General features: G+C 41.6%; 1 protein-coding gene across 2 annotated transcripts in view; it reads right to left on the bottom strand.

Moving 5' to 3' along the window:
* The window catches only part of SNX29 (sorting nexin 29), a 522,757-nt gene that overhangs the window by 481,678 nt on the left and 18,725 nt on the right, over window positions 1-22,354 (bottom strand). For both annotated transcript variants that reach the window (XM_083153313.1, XM_083153315.1), the window contains exons 2-8: window positions 21,711-21,775; window positions 18,117-18,169; window positions 16,084-16,208; window positions 14,702-14,882; window positions 10,490-10,560; window positions 6,446-6,694; window positions 707-1,091 (exon numbers count right to left, since the gene is read on the bottom strand). In XM_083153313.1, coding sequence (XP_083009439.1) covers window positions 707-1,091; window positions 6,446-6,694; window positions 10,490-10,560; window positions 14,702-14,882; window positions 16,084-16,208; window positions 18,117-18,169; window positions 21,711-21,775 — 1,129 coding nt within the window. The remainder of the gene's footprint in view (window positions 1-706; window positions 1,092-6,445; window positions 6,695-10,489; window positions 10,561-14,701; window positions 14,883-16,083; window positions 16,209-18,116; window positions 18,170-21,710; window positions 21,776-22,354) is intronic.

Below are 22,354 nucleotides of genomic sequence, written 5' to 3'. Positions count from 1 at the left end.
TACTCGCCCTACCTCCTTACCTAACCAGCGCTCCTGCCCTGTTCTTCCCTTCCTCTACTTCATCTTCAGTCTCCTCGACAATTTCGACACCTACTTCAGAACTGATGCTGATTTTAGTTCTACCAGCTATACCCCTATTTATGCTGTATTTTATCAACACACCCTGTACGTTACCTTGTAATTTGTTTTTTGTTTGCTATGTACGGCGCTGCGGACACTTTGTGGCGCCTTATAAATAAACAAACTACTACTACTACTACATTACTGTGTGCTAGGCATAATTCAGGACATCCAATTTTTGAAGTTAGAATCCATTTAAGATAATAACAGAAGGAAGAATTTTATTTTTCTTTAAGTTTTAACATCCAGAAAATAAATCCTCTTAGTCTGAATGTTTTTGCTTTTTGTTATTTATACCTTTAACAGACCAAGTTCTACATTCTGTATAAATAACACATGGCAAAAAAAAGATTTTCATCATCTATATATTGGTATCCTCATGTATTATAAATAATAAACTGCAGTCCTAGACCTGGAAACATATGTGGGTTACTGAGACTGATGGCTCGCTGTCAACATGCCAAAATAAGAATATCTGAGTGTAAACTTGGCTCAACCAATATCTCTAAGAGATTCCACAAGATGTGACACGGTGCTAGAAACATGACACCCAGGAAAACATGCTGTGTGATTACGATAAACTTACTGTTCAGTAGAAGCATCCTCAGCTCTAACTTCCGAATTGTTGACAGCTTCTGGCTGATATGTGTCATAGTCATCTAGTTCTTCATCATCAATGCTTTTTACGTCCAGCTTCCGATAGCCAAAATCCCCATTAACACATGGAGATTCATTTTTCCAAGAGTAGTCTGCATTTTCCTTGTCTTGCAAGTTTAATTCAAACTGCGGTTCAAAGAGAGGCAGTTCTGCCGAGGACCTGTCAGACTGCTCTTGTGAACTCTCAATGCCACTCTTCGGGATCTTTGAAACCTCCACCAGATGTGGATCTTCCACATCCCCGTCATCATCATCAAACGAGATGATAGTCGACACTTTTTTCTTCTTTTTTCGATCTCTTTTAGATTTGCCATCTACAGGGAAAATACACAGAATGTTTTTCCTGGCTTTTTTCCAGAAATCACTTGCCTCGAGCGAGATAAGCTTCTTATGTTTCAGTTTTTGCAGAGAGTTTGTTTGAAACCACACCAGTGATACCAGCAGTGATCAGAATTGCCGCTGTGTAATTCCGCATACTGGACTAAATGTTTTATGTAATTATCGCATTTACTTAATTTTCTATTTACATTCAACAAAAACAACAATGCAATGCAGAAAAAAAATGGGGCACAAACTACACAAAAACTCTACTAACAAAAGGAACAATTTAGGAAACTAGTCTTAATGCTTCTCGCAAGGAAACTCCATGAGCAAGTACTACACAGTATTTCTGCAATTTTTGTGGTACTTAATAGATGTGTTTTTTTACTTTTTTAATAATATTCAGTAATAAATTCCTTTGCTATATATTATGCTTTGGTTCCATTATGACTAGCATTGTTTTTAAATATTGGTCTTGTGGTAGAAGTCATCTATGGTGAGATGTAATATAGTGCAATGAAAAAAAAAAAAAAAAAAATCGCACGATATTGCACATGCCACAAAATCCCTTAAAATCGCAAATGTAATAGGGTGCAATTTTTTACTTTGCTTGTATTTTTAAGTAATAGAGATGTGCCATTTTTTTAGACATGTGTGGGTTTAATTAATGTGCAATTTTTTAGTTATCAGCCCGACACTACCCAGCCATGGGTGGCAAGGACAGCCCGGGCTTCAGCCCTGGACGGGTGGAGCACCTTTATTGACCAGCCACCGCTGACATGTTTCAGTCGAGGGACCTGGTATGAAAAGTGTCTCCCAGCTGTGTCATGACACCGCTGGCTGTTGGAATCCGATGCTGGTTCCAAAATACAGATGACCTCTACTATTGTCCCCTGTATTTGGAGAACCAGGACCGGTCCAAAAGCCTGGTGCTGGTCTTAAATATGGTGGATCCCCACTATTTTTTTTCTCCTGGATTTGGGGAACCAATGAGTCTGGGACTGGCTATGCTCAGGGGAAGACAAGTTAATGCTAACTTACACACACTTTTTTTCTTTAGACAGAACCATGCAGAGATCTCACTAATCTGTGCATGGTTCTGTCAAACTGGACCTGGTCTATTTTTTTTTGTGAATGTTGGTCATGTTCAGGGTGCGATTTGGAAAATTGCAGCGTATTACATTTGCAATTTTGATGTATTCTATGAAAAAACATCTGGATGCAATTTTTGCAGCTCAAAATTTGCAGGTCAAAATTTTACAGCAATTAGCACCCTATTACATGTGCAATTTTTGGAAACGTGCAAATTCACCCGTTTTTTTTTTTTACCTAAAAATTGCACATGTGCACAAATAGCACCCTATTACATCTCACCATAAATGTTTGTTCAATTAACTTCTGATTTTATGATGGAGTTGTGTTGCTAACTTTGAAATGATCCATATTGGATCCAAAAAAGTTGAACATTTGGTACTTGCCTAACAGCAAGGCGCCAGTTACGTAGTTAGCGCAGTGTCCCTGTCAGAATCAGCGTAGTGTTCGCGCGGCCAGTGTAGATAGCATAGTCAGTCAGAAGTAGCATAGTGTTCCTGCTAGCGTAGTCAGCGTCCCTGTCAGATGTAGTGTAGTGTTCCCGTGTCCAGCGTAGTCAGCGTCCCTGTCAGATATGTATTCCTGAAACACCCCCACTATCCACGCCAGCGAGGGTACGCTTTACGCATCCCCCCAACCTGTTCATACCCCCACTATACACGTCAGCGTGGAGTTGATTTTATAAAGTGTGGTGAGCACAGCGAGCCACCGAGCCTGAAGCGAGGTGAGCTCACGCAGAATACATGTAAAGTAATCCGTGTCCCCTCGCCACACTTTATAGAACCAACTCCACGCCGCCGTGGATAGTGGGGATATGAACAAGTCGGGTGGACACGTAACTCATCCCCTCGTGGGGCACGCTGTCTAGTTAACGGGTTCTTTATGTTTGTCGCCTGCTGAAATGTCATGTGGAGTTTGATTGGTTTAGTAATGGATCTCATTAATGAGGCGGACCCAGCGATGTGTGGCCCATCTGCTATGGAGGCCCCACATGTGCAGCAAAAGCCATTTACCGTTTTCACTTTTATGGTCACTGATCTGAACACAAAATGCCGCCGTGGATAGTGGGGATATGAACAAGTCGGGTGGACACGTAACTCATCCCCTCGTGGGGCACGCTGCGCACGCCACGCTTCGGACTGGCGTGGATAGTGAGGGTTTGAAAAGAAGGCTCTCTCTGAAGTGGACACGGGCAGGGTTGCCGTACCCTGCCGCAATAATACTGAGACGCAGGAGCGTCTGAGATGCACATGCGTCTCAGACAGATCGAGCGCCTCTCCGCCGGCGCCCGCATGATCCCCTCTCCGCCGGCGTCCACCAGTGCAGGTGGCCTGGCGGTTACCGGCGCTGTGTCAGAGGCGCTCACTAGGCTTGCCATGGATGCCGGGGACAGAGCCGGGCTGCCGCGGAGTCACTACGCTAAGTACGCTAGGCAGTCGTTGGGCTACGCTGAAAACGTAGCATAGCCGGGAGCCGTGCTATTACACAAGTGCCGAAATTTTTATTAACACTGATAGTATGTATACAATATGCTAGTACAACGTTTATACAGCTGAAAATGGCAAGTGCCCTTTGCGTTTTTTTCTTTATACAAGTAAGCACATAGCACTTTCTTAGCTTACAAAGGCTGCACCCCCAAATACTGCTGCAGTCAGTACAGGTCTCCAACAACTAATATATTATATTCACTTTGGTGAACCCCTGCTGCATGCTACTGCTCCTGATTTCCATCTTTTGATGATTCTTATCATCTTGAATCTCATTCAATTCAATTTGAGGACCAATCTTTGTCTTTCCTGAATATCGGAAGTGTACCGGACAGATATTGAAATACCCGTCTCCGGATACTTTTCTATAGGACACATATAGTTACTGTTGGTTGCAATGTCTGCCCCCGATGAAGTCATGACATGACGAAACGCGTTGGGCTCTCTGTATTGACTGAACTGATCATCTGAACTGAGCAGTTTTTACATGTGATTGTTCACCATTTGTCTATTGGTGATACCCTGATATGGGTTTTTTATTTCTGTACATTTTTTATTAAATGTTAAATGTCCATTTGTAGTGGTCAATTCATTATATAATAGCGCCCTCTGAAACTCCTTCCTTTTCCATTTCGATTATCTGGGTCTTGCCTAACAGAGGACCCTTCAGAGGTGCTGCTCTCACTTCAAAAGCGCAGGAAGGGGATCCCCCCCATCTGTATATATATATATATATATATATATATATATATATATATATATATATATATATATATATATATATATATATATATATATATATAACTGTTGTGTAAGATCTAAAACAGAAGTCCACACATGCTCATCTGTAGGACTCTCCTTTTAAAGGAGCTGCTGCACTCTTCTTCAACAGGTCATGAAATATGACGGTTTATTTCTGTTGACAATTAATAATTGAATAGTGGGCGCCCTATAGTTCCTTAAAGTTTTATTCATAAATATAATGCCAATATTCATATAACAGTCCTCATACTAAGTAGCAAATTGTGTGGACTGATTACTACATGGTTTTACTACACTCATCAGAAGGTCTACCTCCATTGCACAGTCCCCAGGCACTCACCTCACGCTGTCTGTGAAAGCCACCCCAGATAACAGAAGAGCACTTAGCAGTTTATTTACTGTGTCAGGTTGTAAAGCCCGCTACTTTTGATTGTATTTTTGCACAATATTTAAAAGAGCAATGCATTTAAAAACTCTGCCTTGCTAGTAAAAGCATTGTCCCCTTTAAAAATAGGGCTTAAAACATGATCAGAATCTCTGTAAATAAACCACATTGTTTTAAATAAACCCATACAAGGATTTTAAAGTATTTTATGTCTGTTTCCTAAATTGCTATAATACAGTGGTGCCCCGATTCTCTGGCACCCCTAGTAATGCTGTACAGCCACTCTGACGTTCAGAATGAAAACTACTGTGCCATTGTTATTTCTTACTGTAATAATTCCACTTGAATTTGCCCATTTCATTTACTTGTATTTTATTGAAATAATATTTCTACTGTAAAAATGATAATGGTAGAGATGCCTTATGGGTTATAAAATGCTCTATATATTATCTTGAAATAATTACCATTATTCCTTTTTTGAGAATATAAATCACTCAAATGTAATTCTAGACATCATGGGTTGCCAATAACATAATACGAGTCTGTAATAGGTATATGTCTAGTGAACGGGTTCTTTATGTTTGTCGCCTGCTGAAATGTCATGTGGAGTTTGATTGGTTTAGTAATGGATCTCATTAATGAGGCGGACCCAGCGATGTGTGGTCCATCTGCTATGGAGGCCCCACATGTGCAGCAAAAGCCATTTACCGTTTTCACTTTTATGATCCCTGATCTGAACACATAAATGTGGTTTCCCTGTACATCAGCTCATGCCCAGAACCATTGTTTTGTTAGCCCCTTTTAAACATTCCCATGGGCATATAGAATTCCTCTAAACCAGGGGTTCCCAACTCCAGTCCTCCGATACCACCAACCAGTCATCTTTTGTAGAATTATTTCATCATACACAGGTTTTGCTGGGTCAGACATGATCCCAGACCATGGGTCTTCAAACTGTGGCCCTCCAGATGTTGTGAAACTACAAATCCCAGCATGCCTTGCCACAGTTTTGCTATAAGGGAGTGTTAAAACTGTGGCAAGGCATACTGGGATTTGCAGTTTCACAACATCTGGGAGGGCCACAGTTTGAAGACCCATGTCCCAGACTTCTACAGAAAGAAATCCTTAAAACATGACCTGTTAGTAAAATGTAAGAGTTGGAGTAGAGAACCATTGCTGTCTAAACTGCTAAATTTAAATGTTGCAAATACTATGAGCTGCTGTGTGCTGGGCTGTGGTGGGTGTCGGGAGGCTGCTGCCACTGAGTAACAGCAATCTGCTCTGGCTGTGCAGGAGAGAAAGGTCACACACTTTGGGGGATATTCAATCTCAGGTCACGACTGTCAGGCTGGCCCCGACACTGTCCCATTCTTGGGCGGCTCGATGAAGAATCGGCAGGTGGGATTCAATGTCCCGTCTGCCAAGTGCCGAAAAGGGGGCGTGGCCACAAGATACGGCTGCGGATTGTTGTCCGCCCCCACAACACACGCACACCAGCACCTGGTGACCCTTGTTCTAACAATAATAATAACGCACACAGAAATTATTGTATCCACAATTAATAGATATCACTCATTTAGTAGAGTTCAAACATTCAGTGCTAGTATGCCAGGTGGCCCACCTGAGGTAAGACTTCTAGACAGCACAGGAAGAGGGTCAGAGTCCGGCTCTGGTTTGATTAAAATAGAGACAGCAGAGGATGAAGTGATTTCTCGAAGGAGACTGCTGACACCTTGCGTGGATTCTTTAAGTAACGAGGTGACATTCTGTGTAGACTCCTTTAGAAGATGAGAAACTGTAGGACCTGTTTTCACTTGTCCATTCAGGTCTTTGTTATCAATATTGATTGCAAACAGGATGGAGTTCAAACCTTCGGATACAAAATCATCACATAAGACGGACATTTATTCACACACCTCATTGTGAAACATACACAAAACAGAAGAATAATTCAGTAATTTGGGAACTGAATACCTACATGTACTGGCAGTACACAGTAATTTGTACTTACAGATGTGTCCTAATGTGCCTAGTCCTGCCTACAGCCCGGAGCCAGCATCCCGCTAGTAATTAGTACAGAGCCGGTCAGTATTAATCAGAACAGACACAGCTACATGTAAGCCAACATACAATGCTACTCTGATAGTTTTGTATGTCTACTCTAAAACCAATATCTGTATCTTCGTTAACTTGATGCTTTTTTATTTTAAACGCAAATCAATATACACCCATTTAAGAACAGCACTCATAGGTGCTGCAAAATACAAAATGACTGACCGAATCCCTCTTAGTTTATTGCATATACTTTATTACATTACATTTGCTATTTGTGATTTTGAAGCTGTTTGCATAATTGTTTTAATGCCTGCTGTGGCTATATAAGACCTGCATCTCTACAAGCAGCGAAACGCGTCAGGTTTTACCTGGACCAGGACAAGCTGATCCCCAATTGTGACCCTTCATTCGGACTCTCCACACCCTGGGCCGCTCATCTCCACCCCAAGAGCCCTTTCACTTTTGCACATTGCAGTAGCAGGGCACCATTTCTGGCACCACGCCAACCAGAACTTCCAGCAGGAATCAAGGTTGGTTTCACACGATTGAGATCATTGACCAGCCGGTCTTAAGCCACCAACCCTGAGGACACCTGCCTATGGTCATTCCATTCCATTTGGAGCCTCTAGCGACGTTGGAGACATCTACAGCTATCCATCAGCTATCCACCCCACCACACCCAAGGGGTTTTGGACCCTCAGAGGTCCCACAGTCGCAACAATTTGAGGACCATTACAAAATTCTTGAAATTGATGACAACGGCCACCAGTGGTAACTATCAGCCCACAGGGTTATTTCAACCTCCCACTAATCAAAATTCCTTTCCGAACTGCATTTATTGGGTCGACACGTATCCAGCTTCTGGTCCAGTTAGATTGTTTTATATTATTTTATTGTTATATGTACCTTTTCATTGCATATGTTTTAGGATAAATTTGTGTACAATTGCTGCATGCTATGTTGTTTTAAATAACATTAAATTTATTATTTTTTGATTATTTCATCAATATCAGCGCCACTTCCTTTCTTTTGCATTCTTACATTTTGGGGCTGACTACCCCTATATTAAGTGGCTGCTCTTGGCTCAGCACCCGTGGTAGCGCCTGTCCGTGCCCCTCAGGGAGCACCCCAGCACAAAATGAAGTACACTGCAGGTGGGGCAGATGTCACATGTGCAGAGAGTGTTACATTTGGGTTAGGTGTGTTCAAACTGATATCTAAATTGCAGTGTAAACATAAAGCAACCAGTATTTACCCTGCACAGGAACAAAATAACTCAAATCTAACTCTCTCGGCACAAGTTACATCTGCTCCACCTGCAGTGCACATGGTTTTACCCATTAAAGAAGTAGTTTGCATTTGCAAGCCAACCCCCATTATACAATATTTATGTGTATGAATAATGTATTTTAGACTTTCATTTATAACAGTTTTTAATGAGCTATTTATTTTATTTGGGTTATATCATGCCGTGCCCAACGCCCATTTATTTTATTTTGTACAGGTTGAGTATCCCTTACCCAAATTATTGAGAAAGTTATAGCTTCCAAAATGTACCTTTTTTTTCCGTTAAAAACCTACTGGTGCCATCTGTAACTGGCACTACTGGCGCCATCTTGTTCTGGCACAACTGGGGAAATTATATGTAACTGGCACTAAATACATTAAAGACAATGATTGCTTGGCATTCCCATTCAGTGCCCTAGATAGTACACAAACTTTGTTTCATGTTTTAAAACCTTGTTTCATGCACAAATAAAATATATTTGTGTCCATTTCATGTGTTTGATGTGTTTATATAACATAAATGCAAGATAACTCAAGATACCTCATACAAATATAAAACTATTCCAAAATATGGAATAATCAGTTATCCAAAATGCTTCTGGTCCCGAGCATTTTGGATTAGGGATACTCAACCTGTACCTACAATTACAGACCCTATACTGTAGCGCCTGATCAGTAGGGAGCACAGAACACAGCACATCACATCCACACTGTGCGAATCTGCAGCAATCCAATAGTATAATTTATTAATGTGGTATTTTTACATTAGATCTCAACGGATAGGTTTTACTTACAATAACATGGCTAACCGCATGGGTTCTAGCTGAATGACTGTGCCTATACCTATCACATGGTGAGCTTACATAGAATCACAGATGCTTCTGATAACAATTCAAAGATATTTAGTTTTTAGATGCTGTAAAATTAATTAACTATAATCTATTACTATGCCATTCAGCTACTTGTGTGTTTTCATGACTGACAGTTCCCACCACTCACAGATGCTGCTGATTCATTTAAGCGGAGATCCACAAAGCCCTGTATGCAAATGAATAATTGGATTCATAAAGAACAGTAAGCATACGCTGTACACTAAATTCACATTACATGCATTACAGGATTCTCTCAAAGTGTAATATGGTGGCAGAAAAATGTATTGCAGGGAATTTAAATATTACGCTTTAGGAAACACACTTGACATGATGCAATGTGTTCCCTCAACTAGTGTTAAATAGACAGTTTGACACTTTCTAAATGTGTACATTGCTTTCGTCATGCCTGCTTTCATGTCTTCGACGACTATTTCCCTGTGTCTACGATAGATCTCTCCTGTACCCGAAAGACAGAAGTGGTACCGAAAATGATCAGCAGATGTACTGGTCACGTCTGATCGTAGCGAGGGCCTATGCAAGGGATATCTACCAAAATCCTAAATTATGATTTGGCACTATGGGGATTATTTTGGTTCACTCCTGGCAAATTCCTTCTTAGATGGACAAAACCATGTGCACTGCAGGTGGGGCAGATGTAACATGTGCAGAGAGTTAGATTTGGGGGAGTTATTTTTGTTTCTGTGCAGGGAAAATACTGACTGCTTTATTTTTACACTGCACTATAGATCTCACTTTGAAGTAAAACGCCACCCAAATCTAACTCTCTCTGCACAAGTTATATCCTCCCCCCCTGCAGTGCACATGGTTTTGTCCATCTAAGAAGGGATTTGCCAGAAGGAGTGAACCAGGATAACCCCCTAAAAAAAAAAAATCTTACAGAAGACTTAAAGATATGATGTCTTCATAAGATGAAATTCAGCATAGCTTAAATTTAAAAGCTAATGATACTTATCAGCTATTTTCCGAGCTGAAAAGAAAGTATATTGCATCAGAGATCATTTTACTGTACCAGTATCCACATGCACAGTGATGAGACACTTATTATACAGAGAAGCTGTAGCACCTAATTTTCACTTTGCTGCTTCTGTGAAGTTTCCAGTGCCCCATTATGTTCCAAAGATGAAGAGACTTGTCGTCTCTATGCCCTGGATGATTTATTATAATTACCACATGCTCAGATAGTCTTTGTGGAAGAGATTCAGGCACATATGGCTCCTAAATTCTATGCACTTCTATCCATTCCGTTTAATGATAGGAGCTTTGTATTGTTTGAGGATTAACAGTGTAAGCTGTAATTTATGTTCTATCCAGATATCTGCCAAGATGTCGGTTTGCCCATGCGTGTCCACCAACAAGCCAGGAACGCCGTGATTTACACTGAAGTGCCTTTCTGCACCCTTTACAAATGTACACTTGAAAGCTAAACTTACCAGCTGCCATGTTGGGAAGCATGCTGGAGCGTTCCTCGTCTAATAGAAATGACCAGTCTTCATAGAAGAAACTGGAAAACAACACAAAAGGAAAAAAAAAAAAGGAAAGAAAAAACACAATTTATAGCACGTTCCAATACAGGTAATAAAATAAGCTTTAAAACATGTTCTAAACTGATAAAACAAATCCAAAATGCCAAAGGCTGTGTGTTCGTGTTGTTTTGTAACACCAGGGTCATAGGTGTTGACATAGGTGGGAGTTTCTGACCTGGAAAATTCTGCAGTGTATTACACTTGCCAAACACCGACAGTGATTAGCATCAGAACAGGTTACAGCACCCAATGGGAGTTGGTGATAGCTGTGAGATGTACTGAATATTTCAGCACCTGTCAGGAGAAGCTCCATCTCCACACTGGATGCTGTTAATTACTTTGATGACAATTCCCACCTCTGTTTGGCAAGCATAATACATTGCCGAAAGCTCCGGGTCAGTAGTTTCCAGGCATGCATGCTGATATCCCAGCATTCCGAGAAGTCACTAATGGATAATAATTCATGTGTTTGGAGTAGTATAAAACCCAGCTCAGAAATGCCTTACATACGGTATATATACACACATGTATCATCATCTATAGCAGCAGAAATGATCTGCAAATACTGTGCCTAGGTCAAAGGTTTCAATACAGAAATAAACTAAAACTAAGCTGGTATTAGTCATTGGGTACACCCATTACAAGTCGACATGCATCAAGTCGACACCTCAAATAGGTCGACATGGATGGTAGATTGACAGTGCCTCGGTCAACAGTCAAAAGGTCAAAATAGGTTTTTCACTTCCTTTTTTTGTCCGGAATGCGACATGGACACCGTATCGGTGCACCGCTGTGCTCGCTATACATCAGATACGGTGTCTCAATACGCTCAACACACTATTCTATTCTACCTCCATTCCCGAGTGGATGGTATGGCATGAAATATTGCCTGTCGGCACATGTCGGCTCAAAAAAAAGTGAAAACCCCATGTTAACCTTTTGACTGTCAACCTAGATACTATGACCTAATGCTTGTGTCGACACTCCAACCATGTCGACCTTAAACTGATACTCTGGGACAAATACAGAGTATGCATTCCTGTGAATGTTTAACATGTAGGGGTTTATTTACTAAGATGGAGTTCTATTGAAGATGGGATGTTGCTATGGACAGCCAATCAGATTCTACCTATTATCTTGTAAAAGGTGCTAAATAAATAAGTACATTCTGATTGGTTGCCCATAGCAACATCCCATCTTCAATATAACTCTCGGTACTTGTTTCCTAGCACGGCGCCCATCGCATCGCATACCATAAGGCATACGAGGGTATGCGATGCGATGTTAGCCGATGTTATACAATATTAAATTGTATACCATCAAATTGTATGACATTGTATGGCATATACATTGGTATACGATTTTAAATTGTATAAGCACCCTAATGGGTGTTTTCAATGTTAAATGTGCCCCCTATAAAATAATTAATTGTATAAGCACCGTAATAGGTGCTTACAATGTTAAAAGCACCCCCACGCCACCCGTACTATCAACGCCAACCCGAAGCGTGGCGAGCACAGCGAGTACACGTCCTCCGACCTTTTCATACCCCCACTATCCACTATCCCCCACGTCGGCATGGAGTTGACTTTATATAGTGTGGCAAGCGCAGCGAGCCACAGAGCCCGAAGCGTGGCGAGCCCCGCGAGGGGACGCAGAATACATGTGAAGTAATTTGTGTCCCCTCGCGGGGCTCGCTGCGTTCACCACACTATATAACATCAACTCCACGCCGACGTGGATAGTGGGGGTATGAAAAGGTCGGAGGACGCGTACCGCTGCCACTCGCGGCCTCGCTGCGCTCGGCACAACATCGGGTTAACGTAAATACTGGAGGTGCCGTGGGGGTGCATTTAACATTTTAAGCACCCATTAGGGTGCTTATACAATTAAAAATCGTATAGGGGCTTATACAATTTAAAATCGCATCGCATGCCATACGCCCGCATGCGATGCCATACAACTTAATATCGTGGGCCCCATGCTAGGAAAAAAGTACCGAACTCTCTAAAATCTTATTAAATAAAGACCATAATCAGTCGAAGGTTCCTTATATATGTGGAAAGAATAGATTAAGTGAGATGTGCGCCAGGGAGTTTTAAACAGGTGATCCTCCACGAGCGCCAGGTCCCATATAGTGCAATCCCCTTTGAATATATGGGGTGTCAGCTCAGTCCAGGAACAGTGGTGTGCTGTTCAAGGGGTAGTTTTGGAAAGAAAAAATTGGTATGGACTGTAATAGCGACTAGTATGCACGTATCAAGTACACATGGGACAGTATTTATAAATAAAAATTAACAATTTATTTAGCACAGAGAACAAAGGTAAGATAAAAAGCGGGGGATTTTATACATAAAAATTATTAAATGACAATATATTGTGTGCACAGTAAAAGGTGGAAGGACGGTGTTTGTCAGTACAGCAGACTGAACAAACTAAAAATATACAATAAGTGAACTAATATCTGTAGTCTAAAAGCAGGATCACTATAATAGTTCAATATAAGAATATACAAGTATTGCAGTTTAAAAAGGAGAAAAAATGAAAATCAGCTTAACTTAGAGCAGTGCGGTGAGGAGCAGGTAACCAAAGTTATCCCAACATGTTTCGTCCAACAGGACTTCGTCAGGGGTATGAGACAGAATGACTAAGGCTGTATTTATACCAGGGATAGAGTCAGGGGTGCGCCCCCCTCGTTAACACTGCTTAATTGGACATGTTGCAAATTAGCAAGAAACACTAATCTAAAGTGTATAAGAAGTGCTGATATTGGTATCTATTGTACCCACTGATATATCCTTATCCTTATATATGTTGATGATCCCATGACTGTCCATTCAATAATAAAGTCAGCAACAAAACAAGGTGGCGCCGACTATCACAGAAGCACTCGGCAGCTTGCCGCTATCAACTTTGCTATAAATGTCTGATTAACTCCATTCGCTAATAACACAGAACACATCTTTTGTGTTTGGTTTCGGTGTCTGTGCTAGACGTAGGATGTGAAGCTATTATAAGTCAGTCATGCCCAGCTCACTTTGCCCCCACTATAATGAAATGAATAGGCATATTCTAATGAAAACAAAGTGATGCCGCCATAGATATTATATCAATAAAAGCATTCTGCTGTGCGACAACAATAAAATTTGACAGACGATCGTCTTAGCCTGCAGTTTCATTTAACGGGTTTTATGAGCCAACTGCAAAACTTCTTATTCCTTATTAGAGAAATATTGAATAGTTGATTCATGAGGCTAACCGTGTGATGAATAACTCAGGCGAGAACAGATAATGGGGCTTCTTATACCTCTTGTGAGAAAAGGAGATTTAAAATAAATATTTTCTTTATGGCAGAAAAAGTTAGAAAGTTGTAAATTTCATACAATAATGAATGTTGCTATCCAATTATAGCCCGTTTGTATCATCTAAAAAGTGTCTAGGTTTTGGGGAATAACACATTGATCTGGGATGAAAGTCTGGTGCTGGTTATTGGGGATTATGCTTTGTGTGCCTCATTTTCCTCGATAAGTGCTGTCTTTCGTGGCTAACTGTATGGCCCCCAGGGGAATCCCTTGGTCGCAGTAAATTATCGCAAATAATTGGATACCGCCATTGTGTATGGGGACAAGTAATACTGGCCATACGTCAGAACAACTTTTCTCCAGCTATCCAACTACTTGGTTGGATGTAATAAAAAAAAATCTGGTACTGGACGGGAGCAAATGTAATTTTTAATTCAGTAATTTGCTCCCAAATCTGGAAACGGACAAAAGGTCCTGTAGTTGAATCAGTTTGATATATACAATATGACTGAATGTTTTTGTCCATTTTGCTGGGTTTGTGAGCAAATTCATCCAGTAGCAGATTTGCAGTCCAACCAACCAACTAGTTGGATGAAAGTTAGTTTAGTATATGGCCATCATTGGATAGGTTGCAAGTTCCTAATGTGCTAGGATTTTAAATGACATTAATAACACAGTTTTTAATAAGGTAAATCAGATTTTTTTCAAGAGAGCAGAGTGTCCTTTACTCTACAGCAAGACATGTCTGTTTGATTAATCTAGTCTCACACAAAACGCTACCTTTTACTCATTTAAGAAATTGAATGATCAGAATTACCTAAGCCTGTTTGGATCGCCAAGCAGCATATGTACGTAACGCTCAAGGGAATGTTCATTCAAAGCACAGCGCAGCCATGCTCGGCCCCTCCCTATATCCGTCATGATGTTCTTCAAAGAGTAAAATCTCTGAAGTTCGTGTTTGTTGAGAATTTCTTTCACATACACCCAAAATACAGGATCTAGGAGGAAGAGAAAAAAGAAAAAAAAAAAAGACGCAACATAAATTACTTTCATACTATCAAACACATGTAAAAAAAAATTGAAAAGCTGTCAATATATTATATATCAATATCATCTTTCAAAAATACATAATCTTAGATTTATTGCTTTTCCCCTGCTTCCTAATAACCAGCCCCCGGAGGTCACTGTCATACAGTAGCTGAGGAAACTATTTGCCAACAGACGGCAGAAGAGCAAACCCTACAGCAACCAGACGTTTCTCTGTCTAACATGTACAAAATTGACCAAACCTGTTAGTCAGTTGGTTGCCATGGGTTATAGCACATTTTCACTTAAAGCAAAACAGATAAAGTTTAACAAGAAGAATACAGATGCAATTTTGGGCGAAAAAAATGATGTCAGAAGACTTCATCTATGAATTCACTAGGAACCAGAGACTCTGTGATGTCATGGTTTCAAAGTGAACCAATAGGCCACATTATAATAAGCACACACTTTCCAAAAGTCCCCATTTTTTTTTTAAATATACCAACATACTGTAAATGTTGAGATGGTTAATAACGTAAACAGTTTGTAAATGGTCGGTTAAGAAAGAATAGTGAATGTAGTTAGGACATTAAGGAAGTAATTGAATTGCCAGTGAATTCCTTCGGCAGAGAGACAATAGACACTCTATACAGCTGTTTGATCTCGCACAAAACTGTTCACTGCCTCATAGGGTATCAAACACTTTTCTGCAAATCGAGAATCCATCTGCGAGATGGGATACTGTTGTTGGCATTAAAATGCCATGGCAATGATAATTCCCACCCTGCACCAACAATTGAATTCTCCCCAATGAATTAATCGGGATGGATCAGCGAATCATAGAGGTGCAATGTTTCATCAACACAAACTTTTCACTTTTCAATATTACATGCCGTTTGTCACTTTGGATATAGCATAGAATTTATAGTCTAACCATGACGGGCATGTGGCATTGTTGGGATAAGACCAGTTCCCACCAATGTGCCCCAAATGAGGAACAAAATTTGCTTAATCTTTAAGTATTAGTCATGACTGTATAACAGGTTAATCCCCCACAGTCTGATACCTTAGCCAAATAAGTAAATAAAAATGATTCTGCAACAAGCCTTGCAAAGTGCACACTGAGGAACTGTCAAAACATAATTAGGCAGACTGGTGATAATAGTGGGTTACCTGTCTCTGTTTTACTTGAGAATCCTGCTGCCTGTTTGATTGCTGCTGCTGTTAATGCTAATCCTCTGCTTCTTTTCAAGCCATGCTGAAGCACAGCTTCAAACTGAGCGCACAGACAAATAACTCTGCAACAAAACAAATGCAGAATTAGAAGGCTTTACACAGAGAACCCCAAACGTCTCAGATGAAGAAGGTGGCGGGGGCAAGGTGTCTCACTGCTCCGGAACACATAACCCTTATGAATCGGGTTATTAAGATGCTACCTTTAGTACAGAATTTGGTACTTATGTATAATCTGGGCTCCCATGTTAAATGCACCCCATTTTTTCATACCCCTACTATCCAACTACGCATGGAGTGCCCGAAGCGTGGCGAGCGCAGCGAGGGGACGCGGTCTCATAAGAAAAACGGAAGCCCAGATAATACATAAGTACCCAGAATTTATCATTTTCATATTTCTGTAACGAACAAAGGAAAGTGTAAACATAGAGGGACAGACCTGCATTTTCACACCAGAAAATGCAGGGACCCACCCGGGAATATGGCCCAGGAATCATGCCGGACCATTCCCGGGTTGGCCCCTTTCACACCAGAAAAGTCCCTGCATTTTCTGGTGTGTGAAGGGGGCGGGAAGGAGGCCGGCAGGAGGTGGGGAGGAGGCGGGCAGTTGGCGGGATGGCAGCGGAGGTGGGCAGGAGGTGGTGAGAATACTCACCCCGGTTGCTTGTCCTCTGTGCAGGCCTGGGATCCACACAGGCGGCGGGCTCAAATGATGGGACAGGCAGCGGATGAAGATGACCCAGCTCTCTGGCGCCCTCACTGCCAACGGAGAGCTGCGTCATCTCCATCCGCCGCCTGTCCCGTCATTTGCGTCCACCGCTTGTGTGGATCCCCGGCTGGACAGGACCGGTAACCCGGGTAAATATACCCTACCCCATTCACACAAGCCAGGTCCCCGGGTTGAACTCGGGAACAACCCTGCTCCATAGCAGGGTTGAAATCCCGACAATTTTTGCCGGGATTTTGGCCCGGGAACCTTTCACACCTGCGCTAGCCGGTGTGGCATAGGGATCGAAAGCAGAAATAGACTTGGCAGGCAAGCCTTGCCGCATTCCCCCCTCCCTCTCCCTGCGCACAATCCTCCAGTTATCCCTCCCTCCCTCCTGGCCGATGGCGGCAACCCGCCAGCTGTGGATATCGAATCGTTATCAACAGCCGCCGGGTTGGCCCGTGTGTACACCCTATAACACTGTTTATTGCTCCTAGCATTGAGCAGGGTAGATGTAAATCCATGGAAGTGATGATGAATAGAAGTAAAGCTGACATGCAAGTGGATGCCATATTAGCTGGAGAGGTGTAAAGTTTAGACTATGGGTGAATGTAGTCATATTTATATTGCACATTTCGTCGGAGCAAAATACACGTGGGAATTTAGGTACAATTTACCAATCAGTGGCTATAGCAAGTTGCCACTTCATGGAGGGTCAGTAATCAGCATCAACTGCTGCTACACAGCTTCCCACAGGTCTCTAAGTGAATAGCTCCCGGAACTTTATCCAGGAGAGGAGACCGTGCAACACAACCTGCAGGTAACTACATCTGCCCATAGGTACCGAAGTTAGGTAACAAAAGGGCAGGATTAAGGTTTGTGGGGGCCATGGACAAAAAAGGTTGATCCCACTCCCCAGGGGTTAAAGTGAGGGTGAGGAACTGAGTTCTACCAGCTGTAATTGTAGGTGGAACTAGTTACACCTCCACCATGGCCCTGCATAGTAATTCCAACAGAAAAGCATACCCAACCACCAATATCAAGAGATGATGCAGGTGGCACTAGTGTCACTAAATAGCTGGCGCCACCTCCCCCTCCTCCGGACCTGATGGCTACAAGGAACTCAAGGAGTCATAAGTTCCACCACCTCTCCAGGACCACTTTAAGACCTGGTTATAACTATCAAACCTTGATACTATTATTTATTGGGAGAATTATACTTAGATAAATATTTCTGTAAATACTGTAGTTCAAAAAAGAATACCGGCTATCGGAATCTGAAGCAATTTCCTTGCGTCCTCCAAATCTAATTTGACACTGCAATACAAGCAGAACGAAATGTTATTGTTAAACATTGTTTACTATAAAAAGAGTAAATTTACAAAAATTCATTAGTCTAAAGTAATAGGTACTATAACTAAAACAGCTTGTTATCTTTCTATTAGCATTAAGAAAATGAAAGCAAGTGATGCTATACCTACAGCACTTTCTCACTTGCACCATTGGAGTATAATCAATCTTTTCTTGCTAAATAATACAAACGCATGTGTATGGGGGTATTCAATGTCAGCGCTATTTCCGACAGGGAAAAAATCGCCCGTCGCCCATTTGATGCTGGCGTTTCCAACAGCATTAAAGGCGGATTTCGACAAAACAGATCCAACCTTAAAACTAGTCAGCTCTGTTTTGTCAGAAACGGGCATGGATTGTCCAATACACAGCCGTTTCAACAATTCATGGCCGTTTTCACCAACACTTTTCGACACTCGACAGGTGGAACATTGAATTCCGCTTGTCAAGTCTCAATCGAGCAGAGTGGAAACAGACCAGGATTCCGACTGTCGGAACATTCCAATAGTCGGAATCCAAAATTGAATACCCCCCTATGAGCTGTATTCAATGCCGTGGCGAGGGGGGTTTGCACGACGAAGAGGAGTTATTTTTCAGCGAGGAAAAGCCATCTTCACCGTCCAACCCCCCCTCACCATATTCAATGTTTCATGGAATACTCGCTCGCAGCAGGGGATGGTGAAGATCCCCTTAAACGGCGAGGTTCGCAGCAAATGCAGCAATTCCGCTGCATTTTATGGCAAGCCCTGCTGTTTAATGGGCACACTCGCTTTTTCCACCTCACTGAAAAGAACCATTGAGGTAGAAACGATGAGTGAAGGGGAGGCGGTTAAATACTCTGATGGCGAGCTATCGGTACTGCTTGTCTTCATAGCTCACCGTCAGAGCATTGAATCCCGCCCTACAGTATGTGTGAGCAAAAGGTTATACAGTTGTTAAATCCTTTTCTTAGTTATCATGGCTTTGTTCATTAGGGAATTTTGAAATGCCTGACATGTAAATAACTTTATTTAAAAAAAACATAAAAAAATTAAAACAACATCAGTTTTGGTCAGGGATCAACACTGTGGAGAGCTTTAAAAGGCTGCAACATGCAGTAAAAAGTCTATCGAGACTGCGGATTAGATGATAAGCTCACTGCACTTGTTCAATGTTCTCCATAGCGTTTATCCCTTGAAAAATGAACTTTGCTGAACAAGGCAGAGGTGAGGCATGGGAATCCTGCAGTTATAGTAATTGGCTCAATAAATAAAACAACTTTTGTTCGGTTTGTTAAATACAAAATGTACTGTAACTATGTTGCTGATCATTTGTAGAAAATAAATACAGAGATGTAACCACTCTAAAATGTGTTATAATTAATAGAAAGTAATTATACTAGATGTGAGAGTAAACACTTGCTTTGCATTGTTTTCAAAATGTTCCATTGAGAGTAATACAAATTCATTGTAAGCAAAAATTGCAAGTGACAAGAAGAAAATACTGCCTGGATTTTTAAAGTCGACAATCATTTCATATCACGCCCATTCTCCCATGTAAAGTGTCAGGAGATTGTGTAGCTATATGCAATAGATCTTTTTTGCGCTGATCATGCTCATTACGGTCAAGCTTGGCCAAATATAATGGATAAACCCGACCAAACTAATAGGCATGTTGCAAAAAGTCCTGTTTGAGCGCTCAAGCGGATTTCAGCTTGCCATCTCCAGTGAGAGATTAAATGCCAGCGCTGCTGGGCACACTCTAGGGGCTACTGACGTGAAAACAGCAGAATAATGCCCAGAGTCAGGCCAGTCTCTACCTACAATGAGAAGCCCAATGCTAATAGTGGGTAAGTACACACAATGCGATTTTGTTTGCAATTCGAATAAAATTTTAGGCAAAATGCATTCGATTTGACTATATAATACAGGTTGAGTATCCCTTATCCGAAATGCTCGGGACCACGAGCATTCCGGATAAGGGAATATTCCGGTTTTTGGAATAATTTTTTTTTTGTCATACTTACCTGCCCCTGGTGGGTCCCCGATGGTCCCACGGCGTCCATGGAGTCCTCCGGCGTCCACAGCAGGCCACCAGCACCGTCTCCGGCATCTCCAGCGGTCCCAGGAGTGCTTTGCGCAAGTTCCCAGGCGCGCCGGTGACGTCACCGGCGCGCGCACTCGCGCAAAGCACTCCTGGGACCGCTGGAGACGCCAGAGAGGATGCTGAAGGCCTGCCGTGGACGCCGGAGGACTTGGCAAGTATTAAAAGAGGGTTGGTGGGGGGGGGGGGGGGGGGGGGGACAAAAAAAAATTGAATTATTCCAAAAAAACCACGGTTTTTGGAATAATTCGGATACGGGATGCCCAGATACGGGATACCCGACCTGTATAGATCTGTACAATATAGTCTTGCCTGACTTTTATATTCGATTTACACTACACGGGAGTGCACATTGGTATCGAATCTGCATCGAATGTAGAAAAAACATTATTTTTTCTACTATATTTTCTATTCGATTTTGCTTCTATAAGCAAAATCAAATAGAAAAATAGTGCATATCTCACCGTGTGTACCCTCTATTAGTAAAGGTGAGCTAGGCAATAGGGTTTACATTATGGGAATGCTGGGTATTCTTCATGTTCGGTGATGTAAACAAATGACATTATTGTTAACAATAGGTGCCAGAAGAGGTGTGAATATGAGCCTTATTCTAGTTCACTCTTTCGGACAAAATCCTGCTAAGATGGAAAAAACCATGTGCACTGCAGGTGGGGCAGATGTAACTTGTGCAGAGAGAATTAGATTTGGGTGGGGTTTTAAATCACAGTGAGATCTATATTGCAGTGTAAAAATAAAGCAGCCAGTATTTACCCTGCACAGAAACAAAATAACTCACCCAAATCTAATTCTCTCATCACATCTGCCCCCCTGCAGTGCACATGGCTTTGTCCATCTAAGAAGGATTTTGTCAGAAAGAGTGAACTAGAATAAGGCCCCATGTGTGTGATAGGTAATGAACCAAGGGGATTATTCTGGTTCACTCGCAAAGGCACAATCACTCTCTAATGGACAAAACCATATTCAGTGCAGGTGGGGCTAATGTAACATGTGCAGAGAGAGTTAGATTTGGGTGGGCTTTGTACTACCAACTGATATCTATATTGCAGTGTAACAATAAAGCAGCCAGTATTTACCCTGCACAGAAAAACAAATAACCTATATCGAACATTCTCTGCACATTACATCAGCCCCACCTGCAGTGCATATGGTTTTGTCCAGTGTGATTCTGCCTTTGCGAGTGAACCAGAATAACCCCCATAAATGTATTTTGCAATCCTTCTCTTAAGCACCTGAAACTATTTTTAGGTTAATAACAGCAATGGATCATTTTGATTCTGGGTCTAATAGGTACACATTCAATAGAATATAGCATTTTACAGAACACAGCACAAACACATTGTATACTCTGATGTTTGATGTATATTAGTATAATGTTAGGATTCAATAGTATAGAAGCACATAGTACCTGCTTTACTGCATCTAGTAATCGCTCCATGAGAAATTGTCTTTTCAAGTCATTGTTCTGTAACCCTGCAATGGGAACACATTGCAATCAGCGAAGATTACGAACAATAGCTAGCACACAGTGACATCCTTCATGTTCCCATTTCAATATTGGTAGCCAGTGAAATTAAACCTTATATTGAGCAGGGATTCTGGAATCCTAATATACACTGTTCCACTTTAATAGCACAAGGAATTATTTTTTTTAATGGGTTTTCCACTTCTTTTTTTGAGCCGACATGTGCCGACAGGCGGCATTTCATGCCTTACAAACCCTGAGGGCATTAAGGGAGAATAGAATAGTGAGCGTAGCGAGTCACTGTGCCCGAAGCATGGCGAGTGCAGTGAGCTGTGTGAGGGGACCAGGTGCACCAATACGTTGTCCATGTTGACATCCAGGACAAATAAAGGTGAAAATCCATGCTTGTGTCGACCTTCCATCCATGTCAATCCATCCATGTCGATACAATGCATGTCAACCTTTGGATAGTCAACCCAACCACCCATACCCATGGTTTCCTCCAAGAGAACCAGTGTGTTAAACCTTAGCTCAATTACATCATCAACCTTTACCATGAAGTAAATTATCGGGCAATAAAACATAGG

This window comes from Crinia signifera, chromosome 7 (genome assembly GCF_055691185.1).
Source record: "Crinia signifera chromosome 7, ASM5569118v1, whole genome shotgun sequence".
NCBI lineage: Eukaryota > Metazoa > Chordata > Amphibia > Anura > Myobatrachidae > Crinia > Crinia signifera.
Note: the sequence above shows the minus strand (reverse complement) of the source record. Positions and strands in the feature narration are given on the sequence as shown.